Source organism: Rhinatrema bivittatum, chromosome 11 (assembly GCF_901001135.1).
Source record: "Rhinatrema bivittatum chromosome 11, aRhiBiv1.1, whole genome shotgun sequence".
In the NCBI taxonomy this organism is placed as follows: domain Eukaryota; kingdom Metazoa; phylum Chordata; class Amphibia; order Gymnophiona; family Rhinatrematidae; genus Rhinatrema; species Rhinatrema bivittatum.
The window spans coordinates 50,746,456-50,771,926 of NC_042625.1; the positions used below are offsets into that span (position 1 = coordinate 50,746,456).

The 25,471-nt window shown below is 46.2% G+C and overlaps 1 protein-coding gene across 3 annotated transcripts in view; it reads left to right on the forward strand.

Moving 5' to 3' along the window:
- Nucleotides 1-25,471, forward strand: part of SLC2A11 (solute carrier family 2 member 11) — a 37,967-nt gene that overhangs the window by 6,301 nt on the left and 6,195 nt on the right. For all 3 annotated transcript variants that reach the window (XM_029619288.1, XM_029619289.1, XM_029619287.1), the window contains exons 2-8: nt 5,897-5,995; nt 6,922-7,082; nt 14,305-14,429; nt 14,977-15,106; nt 16,025-16,173; nt 23,859-24,046; nt 24,423-24,533. In XM_029619288.1, coding sequence (XP_029475148.1) covers nt 5,897-5,995; nt 6,922-7,082; nt 14,305-14,429; nt 14,977-15,106; nt 16,025-16,173; nt 23,859-24,046; nt 24,423-24,533 — 963 coding nt within the window. The remainder of the gene's footprint in view (nt 1-5,896; nt 5,996-6,921; nt 7,083-14,304; nt 14,430-14,976; nt 15,107-16,024; nt 16,174-23,858; nt 24,047-24,422; nt 24,534-25,471) is intronic.

Below are 25,471 nucleotides of genomic sequence, written 5' to 3' on the forward strand. Positions count from 1 at the left end.
AAAATAGATCAGAGAGTCACTTCCTGTCCCGATGGGGGTGGGGAGGCAGATAATCACTTCCTGTCCCGGGGTTCAAGGTCTTAATGAGGGAGTCACTTCTTGTCCCGGCGAGAGGGGGGGTGAGGCAGAGAATCACTTCCTGTCACCGGGGTTCAAGGTCTTAATGTGGGAGTCACTTCTATCCTGGGGTGGGGGGTCAGGTCAGAGTCACTTCCTGTCCCGGGGGTTCAAGGTCTTAATGAGGGAGTCACTTCTGTCCTGGGTTGGGAGGATCAGGGTCTAATGAGGGCGTCAGAGTCATTTCCTGTCCTGAGAGAGTCAAGGTCTAAATGAAGGGTCAGAGAGTCGTTTCCTATCGCGGGGGTCATGAGGCTCCAATGACGAGCCAGAGAATCACTTCCTGTCCCAGGGGGGAGGTCGGGGTCTTAATGAGGGATCACAGAGTCACTTTCTGTCCTGGGTGGGGGACCTCGGGGCCCAATGAGAGCTCAGAAAGTTATTTCCTTGGGGGGGGGGGGGGAGGAACAAGATTCAATGAAGAGTTAAGAGAGTCAATTTCTATCTGGGAGGGCTATCAGGGTCTAATGAGGGGTCAGAGAGGATTGTGAGAAATTGCAAGAGGACCTTGCAAGACTGGGATACAGGGCATGCAAATGGAAAATAAATTTATTGTGGACAAGTGCAAAGTGATGCATGTAGGAAAGAGCAACCCAAGTTATAGCTATATTATCAGGCCAATACAGAATGGCTGTAAGGGGTAATAATAGCGCATCAAAAACACGCAGCCAAACCGGCTAAACAGTATGCTCAGCTGAGCGCACCGTTCTGAATCGGCCTGATAATATAGCTATAACTTGGGTTGCTCTTTCCTACATGCTGTAAGGGGTAATAGCGTGTGGAAAACACGCGGCCAACCCCCCCGAAACTAATAGCGCTCATCACATGCAAATGCATGTTGATGAGCCTATTACTTAGTACCCGCAATACAGAAAGTAAAATGTGCAGCCAAGCAAGCCAAGACGACAGTGGGCAAGTGTACAGAAAAGCAGAAAAAACTGCTTTTCTGTACAGCCTCCGACTTAATATCATAGCAATATTAAGTCGGAGCCCCAAAAATAAAAATAAATAAATAAATAAATCTGCCCATGGGTTGGAAAACGGACGCTCAACTTTGCCTCCGTCCGTTTTCCGAACCCGAGGCTGTCAGCGGGTTCGACAACCGACACCGGTAAAATTAAGCGTCGGCTGTCAGACCCGCTGACAGCCACCGTTTCCACCAATAAGAAGGCGCTAGGGATGCCTCCTTATTAGTGCGGGCCCAAATTTAAATACAGAATAACGCTCCCAGGAGAGGTGCCTGGACGCGCATCGGGAGAGCGGGCGCTCACCTCGGAGCGCCGGCTCTCCCTCAGACTTTACTAAATGGGCCTGCATGTAAGGTTACACTTTGTTAAAGGATCTAGGTGTCATCGTGGATATGTTGAAATCCTTTGCACAATGGGCGGCGGGGGCCAAGAAAGCAAATAGAATGCTAGGGATTATTAGGAAAGGAATGGAGAATAAAACGGAGAATATCATAATGCATCTATCACTTCATGGTGTGACCTCATCTTGGGTAGCAGATATAGCAGAATTAGAAAAGTTACATAGAAGTGCGACTGAAATGATAAAGGGAATGAAATGAGTCCCCTATGAGGAAAAGCTAAAGAGATAAGGACTCTTCAACTTGGAGAGGAAGCGACTGAGGGGAGATATGATAGAAGTCTAAAAAAATAATGAGTGGACTGGAACAGGTAAACGTTAATCTCTTGTTTACTCTTTCAAAAAGTACAAAGATTAGGGGGTATTCAATGAAGTTACTAGGTGATACTTACAAATAGGAGACTTTTTTTTTTTTTTTTACTGAATATATAATTCTGGAATTCATTGCCAGAGGATGTGGTGAAAGCTTTAGTGTAGCTGTTAGTGTAGCTGGTCCGGATGAATAAGAATGGCTTATAAAGCTATTTAAATGAGTAGCCAGGATCTTCGCCAAAACCTTTAAATCCAAATTAAGTAAAGAAATTGTCTGGTAAGAGCCGCACACTGCTGGATCATGACCCGGCTTCACTAAAATAGTTATCCCCGCTATATTAGAATTGGTCAGCAGACTATTCTGGGACCGTAATGAGTTATACAGTTTGGTAAGAGGAGGTGTCAAAACTCGATTAACTTTTTGATAAAAGTAAGATGTAAAGCCATCGATCCCAGGAGATTTCCCCAATTTTAAGGTTTTTATAGCAAACAATACCTCAGCCTCAGATATCTCTTTATCTAGAGCTACTCTCTGTGGTTCCTATAGCTCTGGAAGAGAAATCTGAGCTAAATAATTAGGTATATCTTATTTATTTATTTAAGTTCTTTTAATATACCGATGCTCAAGACCATGTCTTATCGTACCGGTTTACAATAAACTAGAGGGGGTAAACCCATTAACACAGAAAGCGAAAGTTACATTATAACAGGGAATGTAGAACAAGGCCGTTAGAAGAAAAGGGATAGATTAACAATTTCTAACTGGAGAGCAGTGCAGGTAAGCAGAGAGCAATTGCTTACATGGTAAAATTATATACAGTTTACATAGTGGAGTCGATTTGACAAGTTAAATGCGAGAGCAGGCTGATACACATATTAGCGCTATATAAATCCGAATAAAACTGCAAAAACCTCTGCCTAATATCCTTAGTAGCAGTTAAAATGTTCCCAACTAGATCCTTAATCTTTACCACATTGTTCTGCACTAACCATTTGTGGGCAAGCAATAACGAATAGGCACTGGAGGCAGAGTCTATTCTATCTATGCGCTGCCTATAAAATAGCAATTGTCGATAAACAGAGGCAGAAAGTGAGTATTTATGTACAGATTCTGAGTGGCTTTTCTTAAGCAAGAGCTGCCTACACTCCTCCAACCTTTTATTCTTAACATATGTGGCTCTAGAAATAAGGTGTCCCCACACCACAGCCTTCAAACAGTTTCAAAGCACTAGCGGTGAAAGGTCAGCAGACTCGTTAAGCTCCAGGTATTCTTGTAGAACACCCTCAAGATTATGCACAAACTAAAAGGGAGTCATTTAGCTGCCAGTATCGGTGACTTTGATCATAACTTATCAAGGACATGGTCATCCAAACCAGAATATGATCAGACCATGTCATTAGCTCTATACCTGCCTGTAGAATCCAATTTATAACACTTTTATCAATCAAAAAAAAAAATCTAAACGAGAATATGACTGGTGAGGATTTGAAAAAAATGTAAAATTTCAAGATTTAGGATAGCTGGACCTCCAAACCGATCAAATTCCCTTGATAAATTATAGCTCTTAAAGCATCTCTAGCTGAACAAGGAACATGGCTACGGTGGGATGAATTATCTAGAACCGGATTTAATGTAGTGTTGAAATCTCCCCCAATGATCAGTGCCCCTCCTTTCTCTTGCAATGCCCCAACGAGAGTGTTAAAAAAAGGCTCCTGATGTGAGTCTGGAGCATATACACTTATAAAAGAGTACAAATCCCCCCCCATACACACACACACACACTTGTAGCATTTAGAATGATATACCTCCTCCCTGGATCAGGAAAACATGAGTGAAGTTCAAAAACAACGTCTTGTCTGATTAGTATCCCTATTCCAGTATATTTTGCCAGGTGGGAACTAGCTGCCGCCCAAAATCTATGAGGGAATTTAGGAGAGTGCATTAAAGCTTCAAATCTCCGCTTATGCGTTTCCTATAGGAGTACTATATTGGCTTGTAGCCTATCAAGCTCCTTGTAGAGGAGCTGTCTCTTTTTAATCATATTCAAACCCTTAACGTTCAATGAAACAAAATTTAAGGTAGCCATGTTGTTCAATTGTTTCAATGTCAAAAGCCCTACCACATCCCTGAATATTTCCATAGTCGCCCGCTAACAGAGAGTCTTCTCCCAAGAACAAACTCACCCAAATATCATTCCCAGTCATACCACATGTCACGAAGCCAACTGCCATGCCACGCCATACAGTATGAATTTTAACCCAACCTCCCCACCCCCTTCCCCCTCCCAATATAGCACGGCTCCTACACCACACTGTGAACTCAGCTGGAGAGGAATATAGATAAACAAAGGCCACTGGGTTCTCTGTTATGCAACCAACCAGTATATCAATCAAGCAATGCCATGAAAACTGCATTCACTTGGGCAAAAAAAAAATAAAAAAATACCCACATATAAAAAGCTCCAAACAAAAAAAACTGTAATGGTTCTCAGACTCTGTCCATTATAAATCAGCTCAATTGTCGGTTAGAAAATATCAAAGCAGTGTCGCCACAGAGTAATGCTGTTCATGTGGCATCTTTAGATGAAGAAGGGCCTTCTGAATACCGTTGTAATTGTCTGCCTCCCTTCGCAACTCGTTGCCACCGGGGAGGATCCGTAGTGGGTGAGATGTCCGAAGACAAAAAGCTTGTGGCCCTCTTAATTCCACGTACTTTGTTTGCAAGCAATGTAAAACTCTGCTCTTTGATGACATAAGAGTGAAAGCATGGTATAATATCGCATGGTTTATTAGCAATTTTGGGGCCTAGCGAGTGATGAGGCCTGTCAATCAAAGTTTGAGGAGAGGGGTTCCCATCGGGGCCATTTTGAGAAAAGAATAAAGATTGGCATAGTTTGAGCACAGCATCAGGGCAGTTCGCAAATTCTGGAGAATCAGGTATGCCGCAGAATAGCAGGTTTCTCCTGCGCGAGCGGTTTTCGAGGTCCTCCAGTTTTTCAGCAAGCAGCTCATTCTCCACTTTTGCGGCCTCCTGCTCTTTACGAATATGCCGCAGTTCCTCTGAATGTGTATCAATGCAGACATCCAACTCATCAATTCTACGACCCCAATCTGCAATTTCCTCTTTTAATTCGGAAATCAGCGCAGTAATCTCTTGTTTATGTGTTTTAATATCTTGTTGTAAGTCCCGGAACCAACCATGAAACTCCTCCAAACTAGATAAGTCAGAACCAGCCAGCGCATGTACTGCCTCGGGGCCTACATCTTCCACAAAGCCATCCCTGGTTACCATTACCACCACAGTGGTCTTGTGGTCTTTGGATGGTTTAGTATAGGAAAATGTATGTATGTCTATAGATTTTTTCCTCACCGACATTGCTGTTATCCACAAAAGTATAGCAATTGGAACAGCTGTAAATTACTCATGGATGCCTAAGATTAAGCACAGATTGTGCAGCTTAATGGAGGCGCCCGGCCTCAGGCAGCCATTCACCCCAATGATGTCATATCCTCTGACTCATGGAGGGATTTGAGAGTTACTTCCTATTCCTGTGAACATGGCCCAATAAGGGATCAAAGAATCACATCTGGATGGTGGCCTGTCAGAGAGAGGGGTGTGTAAGGGCCTAATGAATGGTCAACGAGTCACTTCCTGTCCAGTGGGAGTACTGGCAGGGCCTGTTGAGGGTTAAGAAAGTCACTTCATGCCCCTTGGGAGTGAGTATCAGGGTTCACAGCCTATCACAAGGGTGGGCGTGGGGAGTAGGGCCTAGTGAGGAATTAAAGATGGAGGTGGTATGTCAGGATGCAGTGAGGGATCAGAGATACACTTCCTGGAATAGGGATGTGTGTGGGTGTAGGCCAGTGAAGGGTAACTGCTTAGAAAATGTTTGATACGCGATATATATACATTTTTAAATAAATACTGTCTCTGGTGGGGGTATTGTCCTGACTCCTATTTGAGAACACTACTCCTAGGAAAGATGGAGATATGAGAGGACATTTTACATTTTCAATGCATGCTGAAGGAGTAAGGAGGAGAATGTGGAAAGGTGAGAGACTGAGATGAGCAAGAGTTTACCAGTTTACTTCCCTTCCTCAGCTTCAAGCCCGGATCTTGATTCTGACTGTGTGTGCAGCAGGGATTGGAGGAACTTTTCAATATGGCTACAACCTTACAATCATCAATGCTCCCACCATGGTAAGCAGTAGGAGCCCTCACCATGCAGGGGGTCCAGGGCTGTTGGAAACTGCCTGAAACGGGGCTTTGGTTCTGGATTTTCACAGTCCTCATGTTTGGGACAGGCTTCAGAATATGCACAATAAGAGCCTTCTTCACTGGCACAGACTCGCTTCAGGCATAAAAAGAAAACGGCCACGAGTCTAAAAGATAAGTGCAACTATTTTCAGGACAAAGAATTTAAGAAATAATTTTGTCCCTTTGATAAAATAAGCAATGATGGGCTTCAAACTAACAAATTGTTTCTGGACCAAATTCCTATAAGCAGTGTGCGGGTCAGCGGCTTAAAAAATTCTCTGCTGCTGAGAAATCCTATAAGAAGTTGGTTAGCGGTTTGCCGCACCAGTGAAAATTCATTGCCTCTTTTTAGCAATGAAAATCATATGTTTTCTACCATTAAAGTAGTATAATGTGGTAGTTCTTCATGACACACTGCAACAGGAATTGAAAATTTTAATTGAAATTTCTAAAATAGAGAGACAAATAGAAACCCGTGATTGAAAATACTGGTTTTCAAATAAACTTGGTTAACTAACCTGTTTTACCAGTGCTGAGGTTTCTGTCTCTAAAAAAACAATAAATAAAATTACAAAAAATAAAAAACGTTTTAAGGTGAATCCATAAATAAAGTTGGTTTTTATTATAACTATTCCAGACATGATTTGTGGCATTGTTCACAAATTGTTAATTTGTGAAGATCATGAATTGAAATGCCAGATTTTAATGTTCTCTTCTAGAAAAATTGGTATTTTGGAGGAATAGACTTTAAACCTTTGTTTCCCAGAGTCAGGTGGGTTGAATTGTAGTAATGTTTGGAGCATGGGGTACGAAGGGTTCATAGCTCTTTGCTTGCTATTTTGTTTTTCCTCTGGTCTCTCAAATTGCAGCACATTCAGAAGTTTGTGAATCAGACATGGCTGAAGCGTACAGGCCTGGCTCTGGAGAGCAAGATGGTTACATTGATATGGTCCTTCATTGTGTCTGTGTACCCTCTGGGGGGATTAATTGGTGCCCTCCTCGCTGGACCTATGGCCATAAAGCTGGGACGGTAAGACATTCTGGATGTCCCCTGATGAGGGCAGGAATGGCACCGCATGCTCTATGAGTTCAAATAGTAACAGATCTGTCTTTGCATGATGGGGCAGAATGCAGGCTGTCTTCCAAGTCAGGGTCTCCTCTACTTAGCACGTGTTCCCTGTATGTACCCAGATCAGTCCAGACTCCTGGGTTTTGCCTCCCCTCCAGCAGATGGAGACAGAGAAGGTTTTATTGACTCTGCCACATAACACGAGGTGCCACCTGCAGTCCCTCATTATTTCTCCAGCAGATGGTGGAGGTGCAAAGCTGCAGTCTGAGATTAATTAAAAAAAAAGAAAAAGACTAAAAGAGCAAGAAGAGATTGCCTTCCAGGGGGTTGCTAGGTCCCTAGTGGGGCCATCTCCCCTCGTCTTTGAGGCGGAAGAGCAGGGGGTTGGGGGACTCTTTGTTGCTCAGTCCTTCATCACTGGAAAGGGCAGAAAACTGGTGGTCCCAGTTCCCTCACCCTGGAGAATGGACAGAGGCTGATGCCAGTCTTTTGTTTTTACAGAAAAGTGCTTTTGTTGCCTTTTCTCTGGCCAGTTTCAGCCTGATTAAAGTCTGCAAAAAAAAGGAAGAAAGAGAGTCGGGGTATTGTTGTGGGATGGCAAGCACTTAAGCTGACCCCTTCTTATAGGTGATCAGGTGGCTCTGCCTTTATTCCCCGGTTCCTCCGACAGCTATTCAATTGTCGCGGCTCGGTACCTTGTTTCAATGCTGCGTGGGTTGAGCTGTGCAGTTTGTGGGGATATGTGCGCGTGACAGCCGATGCTATCGGTGCCACTCCAGGGGAGAGGTCACCTCGTTGACAGTCGCAACAACTCTGGCCAGGTGCTGCGAGCATGGGAGGCTCTCTCCAGCAATGCAGCCTGTGGAAAACCCCTTCCCAATAAGCGCGGGAATGGCGGCCGTTTTGTTCACATTGGTGGCTGCTTCACAGGCCGGGGAGGGGGATTTCCCTCCTCCTTTATCCTCGGTGGTTAGGACTACCGGGGGAGGTCAAGACATGGAGGGGCCTAAGTCAGGAGGTGAAGAGGATCTCCTGGAAGAGTCAGATGACTCTTCTACGTTTTCTTCCAATTTTGTCCTGCTGCTACACAGGGCTTACAAGGCCAGGAAAGCTGTGGGGTGGTGTAAAGCTGAGCAGGGGGCGTTGGTCTGACTAGGGCCGGTAAAGTGTGCTAGACCTTTTTGGGCTGCGGGGGCTACGAGGGTTCGGCGAGTCCCAGAGGCCCGGCACCGACGACTGCCGCGGAGAGCTCCTCTGAGGGTTCAGAAGGTGAGAATCCGCAGGTGCAGGACCTGCCGGAGACAGATCTGGCTTTGGTGGATCAGGCTCCAGATTAGGCACAGGCAAAGAACCCGGCTGTGGAAAGGGATGATCCCAAAGTGGTATGGCTCTTCCACAAGGAGGAGCTGGGTGCCCTGATACCCGCTGTTCTGGAAGAATTGGGTATAAATATCCCACGAGAGGAATCGGATCAGGAAGACGTGGACCCTGTCATGGATGGCCTCCGAGGTCCAACAAGGCCTTTCCCCTTCCACAGGTCGGTCAAGAAGTTGGTATTTAGGGAGTGGGATACTCCTGAGACCGGCTTGAAGGTTAGCAGAGCCATGGATAAGTTGTATCCTTTGCCAAAGGATACGCTTGAGCTCCTGAAGGTCCCAAAAGTGGATGCATTGGTCTCGGCTGTTACTAACAAAATGACCATTCCTGTGGCCGGTTCTACAGCTGTGAAGGACCTTCAGAATAGGAAGCTGGAAGTTCACCTCAAGAGGTGTCTGCCCTTGGCATTCGAGCAGCGTTATGCAGCAGTTTTATGCTGAGGGCGGGCCTGTGCTGGGTGCAGCAGTTGCAAGCAGAGAAGCCCTTGTCTGACTCTGAGGTGAAGCAGGCATAGCGGCTGTAAGCTGTAGTGGCCTATGGAGCTGATGCATTATATGATCTCATCAGGACTTCATCCAGGACCATGATGTCATATATATATATATATATATATATATATATATATATATATATCATATTTATTTTTTTATATACTGTCATTCTTTTGGCGGTTTCGGCCCAGAGACTCCTTTGGTTGAGGAATTGGTCGGTGGATGTTTCATCCAAGTTTCAGTTGGGAGCATTACCTTTTAAAGGGAAGTCCCAGTCTGGACAGTCATTACCACTGATGCCAGCCTCTCCGGATGGGGAGCTGTGTGTCAGGGCCAGTCTGTACAAGGGCAGTGATCAGTGGAGGAAGCACTGTGGTCCATCAATCGCTTAGAAATGAGAGCAGTGTGTTTAGCACTGCAGGTGTTTCTGCCCCTGTTGAGGGGAATCCTGTGAGAGTCTTGTCAGACAATGTAACGATGGTGGCTTACATCAACTGACAGGGTGGCACCAAGAGTCGGGCAGTAGCTCAGGAAGCCCAGGAACTAATCAGTTGGGCGAAGCAGCATCTGGCGCTGTTAGTGGCCTCTCATAGCGGGCATGGACAAAGTGCAAGTGGATTTCCTAAGCCGACAACAACTGAACCCTGGAGAGTGGGAGCTGTCAGAGGAAGCAATGTGCCTCAGCAGTCGTAGATGGCGCAGGCCGCTCATGGATCTGATGGCGACTTGCTGCAATGCCAAGGCCCCGCGGTTCTGCGGTCAAAGAAGGGAGCAGAAGGAGTAGATGCCTTAGTTCTGCCTTGGCCAAAGGACATCCTTCTGTATGTGTTTCCGCCTTGGCTGCCAATGGGCAAAGTCTTGCGGCGCATAGAGGTCCATCCAGGCGACGTGATTCTATTAGCGCCAGAGTTGTCAAGGTGTCCTTGGTTTGCAGACTTGATTAACCTAGCAGTAGACAGTCCATTGAGGCTAGCTCATCTGCAGAATCTTCTGCATCAAGGCCCCATATTTTCAGATCAAGTGGCTTGCTTTTGTCTAGCAGCTTGGCTTTTGAGAGGGAGAAATTGAGGAATAAGGGTTATTCTGAAGGGGTCATAGCTACATGCTAGAGATATAAAGTTCCTGGATGGAATAAATGACATTTTTATGGAGCAATTGGTTCAGGAACCGACAAGAGAGGGAGCAATTTTAGATCTAATTCTCAGTGGAGCACAGGATTTGGTGAGAGAGGTAACGATGGTGGAGCCGCTTGGCAATAGTGATCATAATATGATCAAATTTGAATTAATGACTGGAAGGGGAAAGTAAGCAAATCCACGGCTCTCGTGCTAAACTTTCAAAAGGGAAATTTTGATAAAATGAGAAAAATTGTTAGAAAAAAACTGAAAGGAGCACCTACAAAGATAAAAAGTGTGCAAGAGGCGTGGTCATTGTTAAAAAATACCATCCTAGAAGCACAGTCCAGATGTATTCCACACATTAAGAAAGGTGGAAAGAAGGCAAAACGATTACCGGCATGGTTAAAGGGGAGGTGAAAGAAGCTATTTTAGCCAAAAGATCTTCATTCAAAAATTGGAAGAAGGATCCAACAGAAGAAAATAGGATAATGCATAAGCGTTGGCATGTTAAATGTAAGACATTGATAACACAGGCTAAGAAAGAATTTGAAAAGAAGTTGGCCACAGAAGCAAAATCTCACAGTAAAAACTTTTAAAAATATATCCAAAGCAGAAAGCCTGTGATGGAGTCAGTTGGACCATTAGATGATCGGGGGGTTAAAGGGGCACTTAGAGAAGATAAGGCCATCATAGAAAGATTAAACGATTTCTTTGCTTCGGTGTTTACTGAAGAGGATGTTGGGGAGGTACCCGTATTGGAGAAGGTTTTCATGGTTAATGATTCAGATGAACTGAACCAAATCACGGTGAACCTAGAAGATGTGGTAGACTTGATTGATAAACTGAAGTGTAGTAAATCACCTGGACCGGATGGTATACACCCCAGAGTTCTGAAGGAACTAAAAAATGAAATTTCAGACCTATTAGTAAAAATTTGTAACCTATCATTAAAATCATCCATTCAACCTGAAGACTGGAGGGTGGCCAATGTAACCCCAAAATTTAAAAAGGGCTCCAGGGGCGATCCAGGAAACTACAGACCGGTAAGCTTGACTTCAGTGCCAGGAAAAATAGTGGAAAGTGTTCTAAACCTCAAAATCACAGAACATACAAAAAGACATGGTTTAATGAAACAAAGTCAGCATGGCTTTACCCAAGGCAAGTCTTTCCTCACAAATCTGCTTCACTTTTTTGAAGGAGTTAATAAACATGTGGATAAAGGTGAACCGGTAGATGTAGTGTACTTGGATTTTCAGAAGGCGTTTGACAAAGTTCCTCATGAGAGGCTTCTAGGAAAAGTAAAAAGTCATGGTATAGGTGGCGATGTCCTTTCATGGATTACAAACTGGCTAAAAGACAGGAAACAGAGAGTAGGATTAAAAGGACAATTTTCTCAGTGGAAGGGAGTGGGCAGTGGAGTGCCTCGGGGATCTGTATTGGGACCCTTAATTTTCAATATATTATAAATGATCTGGAAAGAAATACGATGAGTGAGGTAATCAAATTTGCAGATGAAACAAAATTATTCAGAGTAGTTAAATCACAAGCAGATTGTGATAAATTGCAGGAAGACCTTGTGAGACTGGAAAATTGGACATTGAAATGGCAGATGAAATTTAATGTGGATAAGTGCAAGGTGAAGCATATAAGGGAAAAATAACCCATGCTATAGTTACACAATGTTAGGTTCCATATTAGGTGCTACCACCCAAGAAAGAGATCTAGGTGTCATAGTGGGTAACACATTGAAATCATCGGTTCAGTGTGCTGTGGCAGTCAAAAAAGCAAACAGAATGTTGGGAGTTATTAGAAAGGGAATGGTGAATAAAACAGAAAATGTCATAATGCCTCTGTATTGCTCAATGGTGAAACCGCACCTTGAATACTGTGTACAATTCTGGTCGCCGCATCTCAAAAAAGATATAATTGTGATGGAGAAGGTACAGAAAAGGGTGACCAAAATGATAAGGGGAATGGAACAGCTCCCCTATGAGGAAAGACTAAAGAGGTTAGGAATTTTCAGCTTGGAGAAGAGACGGCTGAGGGGGGATATGATAGAGGTGTTTAAAATCATGAGAGGTCTAGAATGGGTAGATGTGAATCGGTTATTTACTCTTTCAGATAATAGAAAGACTAGGGGGCACTCCATGAAGTTAGCATGTGGCACATTTAAAACTAATCGGAGAAAGTTCTTTTTCACTCAACGCACAATTAAACTCTGGAATTTGTTGCCAGAGGATATAGTTAGTGCAGTTAGTATAGCTGTGTTTAAAAAAGGATTGGATAAGTTCTTGGAGGAGAAGTCCATTACCTGCTATTAATTAAGTTGACTTAGAAAATAGCCACTGCTATTACTAGCAACAGTAACATGGAATAGACTTCGTTTTTGGGTACTTGCCAGGTTCTTATGGCCTGGATTGGCCACTGTTGGAAACAGGATGCTGGGCTTGATGGACCCTTGGTCTGACCCAGTATGGCATGTTCTTATGTTCTTACTCTTTTGCAGTCTAGGGAGACTTCCACCTCCTTGGCATATGTGAGGGTATGGAGAGTCTTTGAGGCCTGGTGTATGGAGCAAGGGGTTGATTCTATGCGGGCCTCCATGGCACATATTCTGGCTTTTCTGCAAAATGGTTTGGTAAAAGGTTTATCTTTTAATTCCCTCAGGGCTCAGGTGACGGCTTTAGGTTGTCTTCAAGATAAGGGTTGAGGAGCATCTCTAGCTGCACATCTGGATGTGGTGCACTTTCTCTGGTGAGCAAAGCATTTGCGTCCTCCGGTTCAGAAACCTTGACCCTCCTGGAGCCTTAACATAGTCCTTTAAGAGCATGTGTGCGGCTCCGTTTGAATCTTTGAAACGGGATATATGAAAGATCTCACTTTGAAGATTGGCTTTCTTGGTGGCAATTTGTTCGGCTCACCGGATTTCGGAGCTTCAGGCCTTGTCATGTAGGGAACCTTTTTTTTTAGATTTTTGGATTCGGGGGTCTTCTTGAGGACGGTTCCTTCCTTTCTGCCAAAGGTGGTGTCGTCATTCCACTTAAATTAGTCAGTGGAGCTCCCCATCCTTCCCCAGTTTGGATCTTACGGCGCCTCAGGCCAAAGAGTTACAGCATTTGCAAGTAAAGTGTGCATCGTTGCAGTTCCTTACGGTCACTAATGGCTTTCACTTGTCAGATCATCTTTTTGTGCCATGGAGTGGTGCAAAAAAGGGGTCATAAGGCGTCAAAAGCCGCAATTGCGCAGTGGTTGAAGCAAGCTATTGGCTCTGTGTACATCTGTCAGGGTCGCCCTGTCCTGGAGGGGTTCAGGGCTCACTCTATCCATTCTCAGGCAGCCTCCTGGGCCGAGTGTCAGCAAGTTTTGCCACAAGAGATCTGAAGAGTGGCTACTTGGAAATCATTGCACACTTTTGCCGGGCATTACTGTTTGGATGTCCAGGCCCCAGAGGCCATGGGTTTTGGTGAGAATGTACTTTGAGCTGGACTCTCGAGATCCCACCCCATTTAGGGAAGCTTTGGTACATCCCAGGAGTCTGCACTGATCTGGGTACATACGGGGAAAGGAAAATTGGTTCTTACCTGCTAATTTTTGTTCCTGTAGACACACAGATCAGTCCAGAGTCCCGCCCACTGGAGGAATGGGAGAACTGGAGAGTCTGCTTGGTCTGTCGTTGTGATTACTCTGAAGAATGGCACAGGTTTTGTTAGCCCTACATGTTTTTAGTGTGGGGATGTTATTTCGGTTTTGGTTTGGGTACATATCAATTCTGAGGGACTGCAGGTGGCACCTCGTGTTATGTGTCAGTTTCAGTAAAACCTTCTCTGTCTCTCCATCTGCTGGAGGGGAGGCAAAATCCAGGAGTCTGGGATTGATTTGTGGTACTACAGGGACGAAAATTAGCAGGTAAGAACCAATTTTCCTTTAGAGGTTGAACCTTTCAAGAGATTCTGTAAAACTGCCACAGGCCGATGTGAGCTGCCTCAGATCAGAGAAGAGGCTTGAATTTCAAGAGCTCACAGCAGACCCTGCAGTCACAGTAATTTATGTTTTTATTCCTGCCCTGCAAATCCCTAAGTTAGATTCTTGCCCAGTTTATCCCCCTGTGCCCCAGTCTGGCCCGCTGATATATGGTCCTGAAACGTAAGTGATGCTTCGGAGAGTAACGCTGACTTGTCCTCTTTTCCACCCTTGAAGGAAGAAGTCTTTGCTGCTGAATAACTTCTTTGTGATCATTGCTGCGCTCCTGTCTGGATTTAGCCGGAGTGCAAACTCCTTCGAGATGATTGCGCTGGGGAGAGTCTTTGCTGGCATTAATTCTGGTAAGTGCCGCGTGCCTGGGGTGGGTAGAGTGAGAGCGAAGTTTTGCTGGGTGCAGTGCGGTTCCCTTTACTTGCTTGGAGGATGCTTTTCAGCCCTGGTAATCATTTTTGGCGCTGAGCACACAGAATGACCATTATCAATGCTGACTTTGTCTGTGGCTTCCTAGTGTCCATGTCGAGGAGTGAAAGGGTCTGGTCACTGCAGACATTTGGGTCATGTGTTCCGCTGCACAGGGCCTGATCTGGGAATTGTATGGGAGATGACCCCCCCCCCTTAGACGACTATGAGAGCATATTAAACGCATGTTCTCGGGGGCTAGTGATGTAAGATCTGCGGAATAGTTGCGGCCATGCCATGCGTAGAACAGACTTGTCAGTGAGGTGGGATTCGTTTAGATACTGAATGTGGTTTGTCAGGGGATGTGGGCAGGCTTGTTCTGCCGCTTCCTCACACCACCTGGCCCAGCTGCGCTGCCTCCAGAAGCAAGCCTTCCTTTCCTTATCTTAAGGGTACAAAATGCAATCTGTATCTGTCTCTGTTGTCCAGGTGTGAGTATGAACATTCAGCCCATGTACCTTGGGGAAAGTGCTCCAAAGAAACTGCGTGGAGCAGTGGCGCTGACCTCAGCATCTTTCACAGCCTTCGGACTGGTGATGGGTCAGGTGATTGGGCTCAGGTAATGTCATGGGGAGGAGAACAATGGCTGGGTGCTGTCAGATTATGTGGATTACAGATAACTATTCAGGTGATCTGCCACCTCACTACCAGAAAGACTGAGTGCGCCCGGATCCGTGACAGAGAGTGTGGCTGGAGATCTGTTGGAAACCCTTAATTTCAGTGTCTCTGGGGCCACCACTGCCTTTCTAAGGTTCAAGGGCTGCTCGCTGCCTCAGAAGCTTTTGTCAGGGCTGCTGAATGAGTCAGAACCTTCCCCCCCTCCCGGTATACACAAACACCCCTCCCTGCTTCTTCTGTGTAACTGCCTTGAGCTTCCCAGGAAACGACCAAAATAAGTACCAGAGAGAAAGTCTGACACTTCACACATATCCAGCATAGCTCTCTGTTTCAACGGCAGGGGAGCAAGACTGATACTTCACTTTCAATGCATAGCCAGCATGGCTCTCTGCTTCAACGGCAGGGGGGAATGTAGAAAGGTGGATCTATATACAGGCAACAACCAACAAGGACTGAATTACATAGTCTGGGTAGACAGATAAGCATGGGTGTAGCTTGCTTATTGTGGTGGTTAATACCCCTAACTAATTAAGCTATTTCATTTAGATGCAGTTCTAACACTGCTCTCTACATTAATGGTGGGGGTGGAAGGGAAATAGAACCAAATAGGTTACTAAGGGCCAAGAGTAACAGATAAGTATGAGAAAAAAAAAGTGCAAAAGCTTGCTGGGCAGACTAGATGGGCCATTTGGTTTTCTTCTGCCGTCATTTCTATGTTTCTATGTTTCAGAGCCGGGCCCCCCAGCTTATAATTTCAACCTCACATAGCTTTAAAATACTTTATTTTTTTGTAATAAAGTTGGACTTTGGTCATTTCAAACTGAATTATTTCTGCTCTTTTCATCTCAATTTCCTGCAGAGAAATCTTGGGAAGTGAAGAAGACTGGCCTGTGCTCCTGGCCAGCAATGCCGTGCCAAGTGTCCTGCAGCTCATCGCTCTGCCCTGGCTCCCGGAGAGCCCCAGGTATCTGCTCATTGACCAAGGAGACATGGAGTCCTGCATGAGTGGTGAGCACAGTGTGTTCCTCCCCGGCCTGCTTCCTTCACCCCCCTTCTTACTCAACATTCTCACCCTGATGGTGGACTGGCTGCTCTTTGACTCTCGTGTGTTCCTCACTCCTTGTTCTGCTGCAGGAGAGAAAGGTGAGGGATTCTCTGAGGCTTGCCCTCGGGTCATCCTAGCTGAGGGAGATTTGCTGAGATCCCGCTGTATAGGTCTGAGGGCCCGGGCACAGCTCTGCAGCAACCAGCTGAGATTCCAAGAGGCAGGTCTGAGATAAGGAGCCGGTGTCCCAGGGCAGTTCAGGGGGCAGTGACTGGATGTCCCGGGCTGTTAGCTAAAAAATCACTAAGCTGAGGTTAATGTGTTCAGGCCACTGAATCTTTTTGTCTCAAAATTTTCTGTTGTTTTTTTTTATTGCTGCTGTTATTTTATTTGGAATATGGTTGTATCTGATTGTAAGCCACCTCAACCCTTGGCTAAGGTGGTATATATATATATATTTAAAATAAATAATTGATACTTCTTTGGCTTTCATGGAAATTTACAGCTGATGCCCCTTTCAGGAGTGGCTTTGTGGTGGAGATGTAGTAGTTTGGTTAGTCCTGCGGCCTTGCTGTCTGATGCGCATCGCCTGACCCCTGCCAGACCAGTTCCTTTTGGGGACTGCCTCCTGATGAGTTTGTTGTGTTCATCCAGTGACAGGAATGAACCTTATTTATTTATTTTATTTATTTAAAAACTTTTCTATACCGTCGCTAAGTTATATACCATCGCAACGGTTTACAAATAGGCACATAGACTAAGGTAAGTAAATGTAGGATATCGTACATTCTAACAGGTGCCAATAAAGTTTGGTTACAATTTCATAAATAAAATCATTATTTGTTCTTTTGCCAGAGTTTGTTGAGCGCAGTCGCAACCTCTCAGATGTACTGCTAGTGTCCTTCTTAATATCTGTGTTGTGCCAAAGAGCGCCTCCTTCTGCAGCTCATAAAGTGGAACATATATAGATATATGCAGGTAACATATGAAGATGCACTTGGAGGTTTTTTAGTCTGTTCAGTTGTGTCTATTTCTGGGCTTTACTGCTAAATTGTCTTGGTCTCTGATTGTATCTCCTGGGACTTTGTTTGATTTCTTTAACATACTTGATTGCACAAAGCACTCTAAGCGGGATACAATATATAACTTGTCCACAGTCAGGCACACCCTGACGTTCCGTCTCTCCGGACATAGCACAGAAGAGTTGGAGGTAGTGGGGCGCAGCTGTTCTGCGTCCTTGGCTCACGTCAGGAAGTGCAGTCAGAGGAAGCTGGATGGACATTAGTTTCGTAACATGGTCCCATGTTTCCTGTATGTACCCAGAACTGTCCAGACTCCTGGGTTTTGCCTCTCTTCCAGAAGATGGAGACAGAGAAAGTTTTACTGACACTGTTACTTAACCTGGTGTGCCTCCTGCAGTCCCTCAGTATTTTTCTGTCTCCAGCAGATGGAGGAGGTACAAAACCTGCAGTCTGAACCTGTTTTAAAAAAAAAGAAAAAGAAGATTGGAGAATTTCCTCCCAGGTCCTGGTGGGACCATTCCTCCTGGTTTTGAGGTGGACAAGCAGGGGGCTGGGGACTCTTAGTTTGCTCAGTCCTTCAATGCCAGAGGCAGAAAGCTGGTGGAGCCAGTTCCCTCTCCTCCAGAAGGAATAGCAGAGCCTGCTGCAACTCTTAATTTTAGGGAAGTGTTTTTTGTCTTTTTGGGTAAAGTTTAAAAAAACAAAAAAGTGTTTATTTTTTTCCTTTCCTGTCATCGGAGGCAGAGCGGGGCTGACGCCAGACAGGGGCTCAGCTCCAGCAGCTCTCACGGCTTAGTTTCCTTAGGCGTTTGCCGGTACTTGCAGTCTGGGTGGACTGTAGCATGCTGCGTATGGTGAGACGCTTGCGCACCTCTCTCGAGCTGGCCTGTGTTCCCAATGCCTCTCTGGGGGAGAGGGGAGTTTGCAAACGACCTCGGTGGCTTCAGGGCTGCAGCGCGGGCCTGGGAGGTGCTCGGCTGCGTCGGGGGAAGCAGTGGATCTGTTCCCGGTTAGTGTGGGAATGGCAGCCAACTTGGCTACCTTCGCGGCTGCTTCAGAGGCTGCCGGGGGTGGGGGAGAGGGATCTCCCTCCACCGCTGTCCTCGGCTGATATGAGCCCCATAGATGCCTGGGGGTGTCCAGTCGGGGGAGGACGAGGACTTCATGGGGGGGGTTTCTGATAATTCTTCCATTTTCTCATCCGATTTCGTTCTCTTGCTGCGCAAGGTTTAATTGGCCTGGAAAGCCGCGGAGCGGCATGGTTCCAAACAGGAGGCATTGGTAGGTCTGCAGCCCAGGAAGAAGTCCAGGCTTTCAGGGGCTTCTGGGGCTACCAGGGTTCGGCGAGTCCTTCGGATGCCCCCGCAGGGGACCGCTACATTTTCTCTGATGGCTCTGAAGACCAAGTTCCATCTGGAGAAGGCCCTCCAAAGGCGAATCCTTCCCTGGGGGGGACAGGATCTGGACGAGGGGCCAGGGAAATGTCCGGCTGTAGAGGAAGACAACCCAAAGGTGATTCGTCTGTTCCACAGGGAAGAGTTGGGCTCCCGATCTCCTATGTCCTTGTAGAGTTAGGAATAAACATTCCGCAGGAGGAGTTTGATCAGGAGGATGTGGATGGCTTAAGGGGTCCAGCGAAGGCTTTTCCTTTCCATAAGTCAGTTAAAAAGTTGGTGGTCAGGGCATGGGATACTCCGGAGACTGGCTTGAAGGTATGTAGAGCGATGGATAAGTTATATCAGCAGTTGAAAAGCGCCTCACCACCAGGCGCCTGCGAGCAGGGAGGCCACCCTCCATCCTCGGGCCCCCGCAAGAAGTTAACAGCAACTTGAAAACAAAAAAAAAAAAAAAAAAGGAAACTAACATCAGGAGGTGAGGGGAAATGGTGAGATGTGTGACCACGCTCCCCCCCCCGACGTCACTGAGAGCTCCGTCGGCAGTTGAAAAGTGCCTCACCACCAGGCGCCGCGCGCCGTGCATCGCGTGCCGAAGGGGCACGACAAAGGGGTTCTCCCCTTTGTGCACCCCTTCGTGCAACCCTTTCTGCTTCATTTAAAATTCTTTCATTTATTTTTTCTGTTAATTAACTTTTTTTCCAAGTTCTTACCTTATGGCTTGTTAACAATTTTTTATAAATGTTCATTGTATTTGACTATGGAAATATATTTCCTGCTTTTTCTGTTTTATGTAAACCGGTATGATTTGCATTTGATATAAGAATGTCGGTATATAAAAATTAAAAATAAATAAAATAAATAAATATCCTTTGCCTGAGGACAGGCTGGAAATCTTGAGAGTTCCAAAGGTGGATGGCAGTTACAAGAATACAACTATTCTGGTGGCCAGATTTGCAGCATTGAAGGATTTGCAGGATAAGAAACTCAAGGTCCATCTTAAAAAGGGTTTTGAGTTGTCTGCTTTCAGCATATGTGCTGTGGTGTGCAGCAGTTTTATGCTTTGGGCTGGGCTGCGATGGGTGCAGCAGTTGCAGGTTGACAAGGCTATGACTGTCTTAGAGGCAAAGCAGGCAGAGCAGCTGGAAGCTGTGGTTGCCTATGGAGCCGATGCGTTGTATGACCTCATTAGGACTTCCTCTAGTAGTTTCAGCCAGGAGGCTTCTTTGGTTACGAAACTGGTCGGCAGATGTTTCGTCCAAGTCTCAGTTAGGAGCATTGCCTTTCAAGGGAAAGCTGCTTTTTGGAGAAGGTGGAGCTGATAAAGCATTAGGGGGAGAATAAAGTACATAAGTTACCTGAGGATAAGCCTAAAGGGGCAAAAGGTTCCTTTCCTTTGCATTCTCGGTTTTGAGGGAATAAGCATTTTTGGCAAAGAAGGGGTTCAGGAGGAGCCCAGAGGCAGAGCTCGGGGAGGCAGCAGTCCTGGAACCAGCCCTTTTGAGGCCGAAAGCCAAACAGGGATGGGGCTCTGGCCAGGGTGTTGGAGGAGCCAAATCCGCACAATGAAACGAAGCCAGCCCACTCCTCAGTTCTGGTCATAGGGGGTCGGTTGACTCTTTTTTTATGAGGAGTGGGCCAAGATAATGTCAGACCAGTGGGTCTTAAGCGTGATAAGACAAGGTTACAGTTTAGAATTTGCTCGTCCGCTAAGGGACCTGTTCATGGTCTCCCTTTGCGCTTCCGTGGAAAAGAGGCAGGTGGTACAGCAAACCATCAGCCACCTACAGATGCTGGGAGCCATTACTCCCGTCCCCCTAGAGGAACGAGGGACGGGACACTATTCCATTTATTTCGTAGTTCCAAAGAAGGAGGGGACCTTTTGCCCAATTTTGGCCTTAAAGAAAGTAAACGTGGCTTTCAAAGTTCCTCATTTTCGGATGGAGACTCTGCGCTCTGTCATTGCAGTAGTGCGCAAGGGAGAGTTCTTGGCTTCCTTGGATTTGACTGAGGTGCACTTGCACATAAGGATCTGGCTGGACCATCAGAGGTTTCTCTGGTTCATGATCCTCAGGATGCATTTTCAATTTTACACCCTTCCGTTCAGTCTGGCAACAGCTCCAAGCTCTTTCACCAAGGTGATGGTGGTGGTTGTGGCAGCTCTCAGGAAGGAGGGCGTGTTGGTTCACCCATATCTGGATGACTGGCTCATTTGAGCGGCCCTTTGCAGACAGGCAGTGGACTTGGTGCTGCAGCGCTTGCGACTCTTGGGATGGATAGTGAATTTGTCCAAGAGTCATCTCTCCCCATCGCAGGTATTGAAACGCACTGGATGTGCGTTTCAATACCAGGGTGAGGAAAGTTTTTCTCATCGAAGAGCGCATTGTCAAATTGCATTCACAAGTTCACAGGTTGTTGGAGGAGTTTGGGATTACTTTCAGGTTCTCGGTTCCATGGCGTCCACTTTGGAGCTGGTTCCTTAGGAGTTTGCTCATATGAGTCCTCTGCAGGCGGCATTGCTTTTCCAGTGGGATCCGTTGTCAGAGCAATTTCAACTTCCACTACCTCTTACGGAGTTAGCCAGGTCCAGTCTCTCGTGTGGCTTGGTTGGGACCAGTTCTGTGTCGGGGTGGATTTGGAGGTTCCTGAGTGGATAGTGGTTACCACTGATGCCGGTCTCTCCAGTTGGGGAGCTGTCTGCCAAGCTCAGTCGGTACAGGGCCAGTGGTCGGTGAAGGAAGCGTCGTGGTCTATCAATCACTTAGAGACGAGAGCAGTGCAGTTAGCGCTGCGTGCGTTTCTACCTCTCTTCTGCGGCTGTCCATTCAGGATTTTGTCAAACAATGCAACAACGGTGGCTTTCATCAACCGACAGAATCAAACGGTGGCTTAGGAAGCTGGGGAGCTGTTCTGCTGGGCAGAGCAGCATCTGGCGTTTATAGCGGCTTCTCACATAGCCAGGTCCGACAATGTGCAAGCAGATTATCTCAGCCGACAACAGCTAGATCCCGGAGAGTGGGAGTTGTCGGAGGAAACAATGCGCCTTATCCATTGCAGATGGGGCAGACCCCGCATGGATTTAATGGCATCTCAGCAAAATGCCAAGGCACCCCGCTTCTTCAGTCACAGAACAGAGCACATAGCAGAGGGGTCAGTGTCTTGGTTCTTCCTTGGCCACGGGACATTCTGTTGTATTTGTTTCTGCCGTGGCCACTGTTGGGCAAGATATTGTGGCATGTGGAGATTCATCCGGGAGACGTAATTCTGGTGGCTCCGGAGTGGCCTCAGAGGCCTTGGTTTGCAGATCTAATCAATCTAGCGGTGGACTTACCATTGAGGTTCGCTCATCTGCCAAAGCTTCTGCGCCAAGGTCCCCTATTTTCAGATCAGGCGAATTGCTTCTGTCTCTCGGCTTGGCCTTTGAGAGGAAATGCTTAAAGGAGAAAGGATATTATGAGGACGTTATTTCTACTCTTGCAGGCTAGAAAGACTTCCACCTCCTTAGCATATGTGAGGGTCTGGAGAGTTTTTGAGGCTTGGTGCTCGGAGCAGAGGGTTGACCCTATGCGAGCTTCCATAGCACATATTCTGACCTTCTTACAAAGAGGGTTGGGGAAAGGTTTGTCCTTTAACTCCCTTAGAGCTCAGGTGACAGCTTTAGGCTGTATTTGAGGCAGGGCACGGCTGTAGCTGCACATCCGGATGTGGTGCATTTTCTCCGGGGGGAGAAGCATTTGTGTCCTCCGGTTCAGAAGTTGTGTCCATCTTGGAGCCTTAACTTAGTCCTTAACAACATGTGTGCAGGGCCGTTCGAGCCCCTTAGAAGAGCTACTATGAAAGATCTCACTTCAAAGGTGGTTTTCTTGGTGGCAATTTGTTCCAATAAAAGGGTCTCGGAACTTCAAGCCTTGTCATGTAGGGACCCTTTTTTGAGGATTATGGATTCTGGAGTCTCCTTCAGGGCGGTTCCTTCTTTTCTGCCGAAGGTGGTATTGTCATTCCAATTAAGTCAGTCGGTGGAGCTCCCAGCTTTTCCAAATTTGGATGCTATGGCACCTCATGTGAGAGAGTTGCAACTCTTGGATGTCAAGCGTGCATTGTTGTGGTATCTTAAGGTCACTAATAGCTTCCAGTTGTTGGATCATCTTTTTGTGCTATGGAGTTGTGCAAAAAAGGATTATAAGGCGTCAAAAGCCACAATTGCACGGTAGTTAAAGGAAGCCATAGGCTCAGCATACATCTGTCAGAGTCGTCTTATTCCTGCGGAGTTAAGAGCTCATACTACCCATTCCCAGGCGGCCTCCTGGGTTGAATGTCAGCAAGTCTCACTGCAAGAGATTTTTAGGGTGGCTACTTGGAAGTCATTGCACACTTTTGCAGGGCATTATCATTTGGATGTCCAGGCCCCAGAGGCCATGGGCTTTGGTGAGAGTGTGTTTCGAGTGGGACTCGCAGTCCCACCCCATTTAGGGAAGCTTTGGAGTCTGGACTGATCTGGCTACATCCAGGGAAAGGAAAATTGGTTCTTACCTGCTAATTTTGGTTCCTGTAGCACCTCAGATCAGTCCAGAGTCCCACCCAGATGAGGAAGGGAGATTTGGAGAGTCCGCTCGATCTGTTATTGTAATTAATCTGAAGAATAGCACAGGTTTTGTGAGTCCTGCACATTTTTAGTGTGGGCAAGGTTATCTGCAAGATTAACCCTTGCAGCCTGTTGAACTACCTCCCATTGTAAAAATGTTAATTTAATGTAAATATCTTTATCTAATGTTATCCTCTCCCTTTCTTCTCTACTCCCAGTTCTAGTACCTTGTTATTTGTAACTGCTTCCTCCTCACTAATAGGTTACTCATTTGTTCTTTGTACACCCCTGTTCTATGTAAACCGGCATGATGTGATTGTATCATGAATGCCGGTATATAAAAATTTTAAATAAATAAATAAATAAATCTGTTCTAAGTTGCCACTTCCCACTGCTCATTCAGGGGAATATTACTTCATTGTTGGTATTGTTATTGTTGCTATCTTGGCTTGGGCACTTATCAAAATTGAAGGCCTGCAGGTGGCACACCAGATTATGTGGCAGTGTCTGCAAAACTTTCTCTGTCTCCAGCTGCTGGCAGGGAGGCAAAACCCAGGAGTCTGAAGTGATCTGTGGTACTACAGGAACGAAAATTAGCAGGTAAGAAACTAATTTTCCTGGAGAGATAGAAATGTATTCCTCTCTTGCAGCATTACAGCGATTGCGAGGCAGCGACAACCTCAGCAGCGAGATGGAGGAGATGTTAGCTGAGCAGGCTGCTCTCAAAGGGCGACGGGCCAGAAGGCTGTGGGATCTCTTTCGGGATCCCTCCTTAAGATGGCAGCTAATGACCATCATTGTCCTGAGCAGTGCCATGCAGCTTTGTGGTAATGACTCGGTAAGTGGGGCAGCACCAAAAATGCCTTAGAAGCATAGAAACGTGACAGCAGAAAAAGACAGTGTATGGCCCATTCAGTCTGTCCTTCCATCCAAGTAACAGCATGCTCAGGGATCCCCTGCATTTATCCCAGGCTTTCTTGAATTCAGAGAAAGTTTTTGTCTCCACCACTTCCACTGGGAGACAGTTAAATAAATAAATAAATAAATAAATATCCACCACCCGCTCTGTAAAGAAATATTTCCATGATTAGCAGAGCACCACAACCTAAAACAGGATACAGCCCCTTTGCCTTCCCCAAGCAATAGCTTTGCTAATGCACCCTGGCCCTTGCCCTTGTGTCTGAAAGTCCAGCCCATTTCTTTTCTCTTCCCAGATGTATTTCTACGCTTCCTACGTGTTCCAAGAGGCTGGAATTTCATACGAGAAAATCCAGTATGTGGTCATTGGCACGGGATGCTGCGAACTCCTCACATCCATAACCTGTGTAAGCATGTCAGCATCATGCAGTAACACATTATATATATCCCCTGTCTGCAGGTGTCAGTGAGGGGGGCATGTTATATATATCCCGTCTGTAGGTGTTAGGGGGGGGTACGTTATATAATCTCCCTGCAGGTGTCAGTGACAGGGGCATGTTATATAATCCCCCTATCTGTAGGTGTTAGAGAGGGGGGCATGTTATATAATCCCCCTGTCTGTAGGTGTCAGTGGGGAGGGCATGTTATATAATCTCCCTGTCTGCAGGGGTCAGTGAGTGGGGCATGTTATATAATCCCCTTGTCTGCAGCTGTCAGTGACGCAGCAAGTTATATAATCCCCCTGTCTGCAGGGGTCACTGAGGGGGGGCATGTTATATAATCCCCCTGTCTGCAGGTCTCAGTGACAGAGCAAGTTATATAATCCCCGTCTGCAGGGGTCAGTGAGGGGGGCATGTTATATAATCCCCTTGTGTGCAGGTGTCAGTGATGCAGCAAGTTATATAATCTCCCTGTCTGCAGGTGTCAGTGAGGGGGCCATGTTATATAATCCCCCTGTCAGCAGGTGTTAGAGAGGGGGGTATGTTATATAATCCCCCTGTCTGTAGGTGTTAGAGAGGGGGGTATGTTATATAATCCCCCTGTCTGCAGGTGTCAGTGAGGGGGGTATGTTATATAATCCCCCTGTCTGTAGGTGTCAGTGAGGGGGGTATGTTATATAATCCCCCTGTCTGTAGGTGTTAGAGAGGGGGGTATGTTATATAATCCCCCTGTCTGCAGGTGTCAGTGAGGGAGCATGCTATATAATCCCCCTGTCTGCAGGTGTCAGTGAGGGGGGCATGTTATATAATCCCCCTGTCTGCAGGTGTCAGTGAGGGGGGTATGTTATATAATCCCCCTGTCTGTAGGTGTCAGTGACAGGGGCATGTTACACACACACTCTATG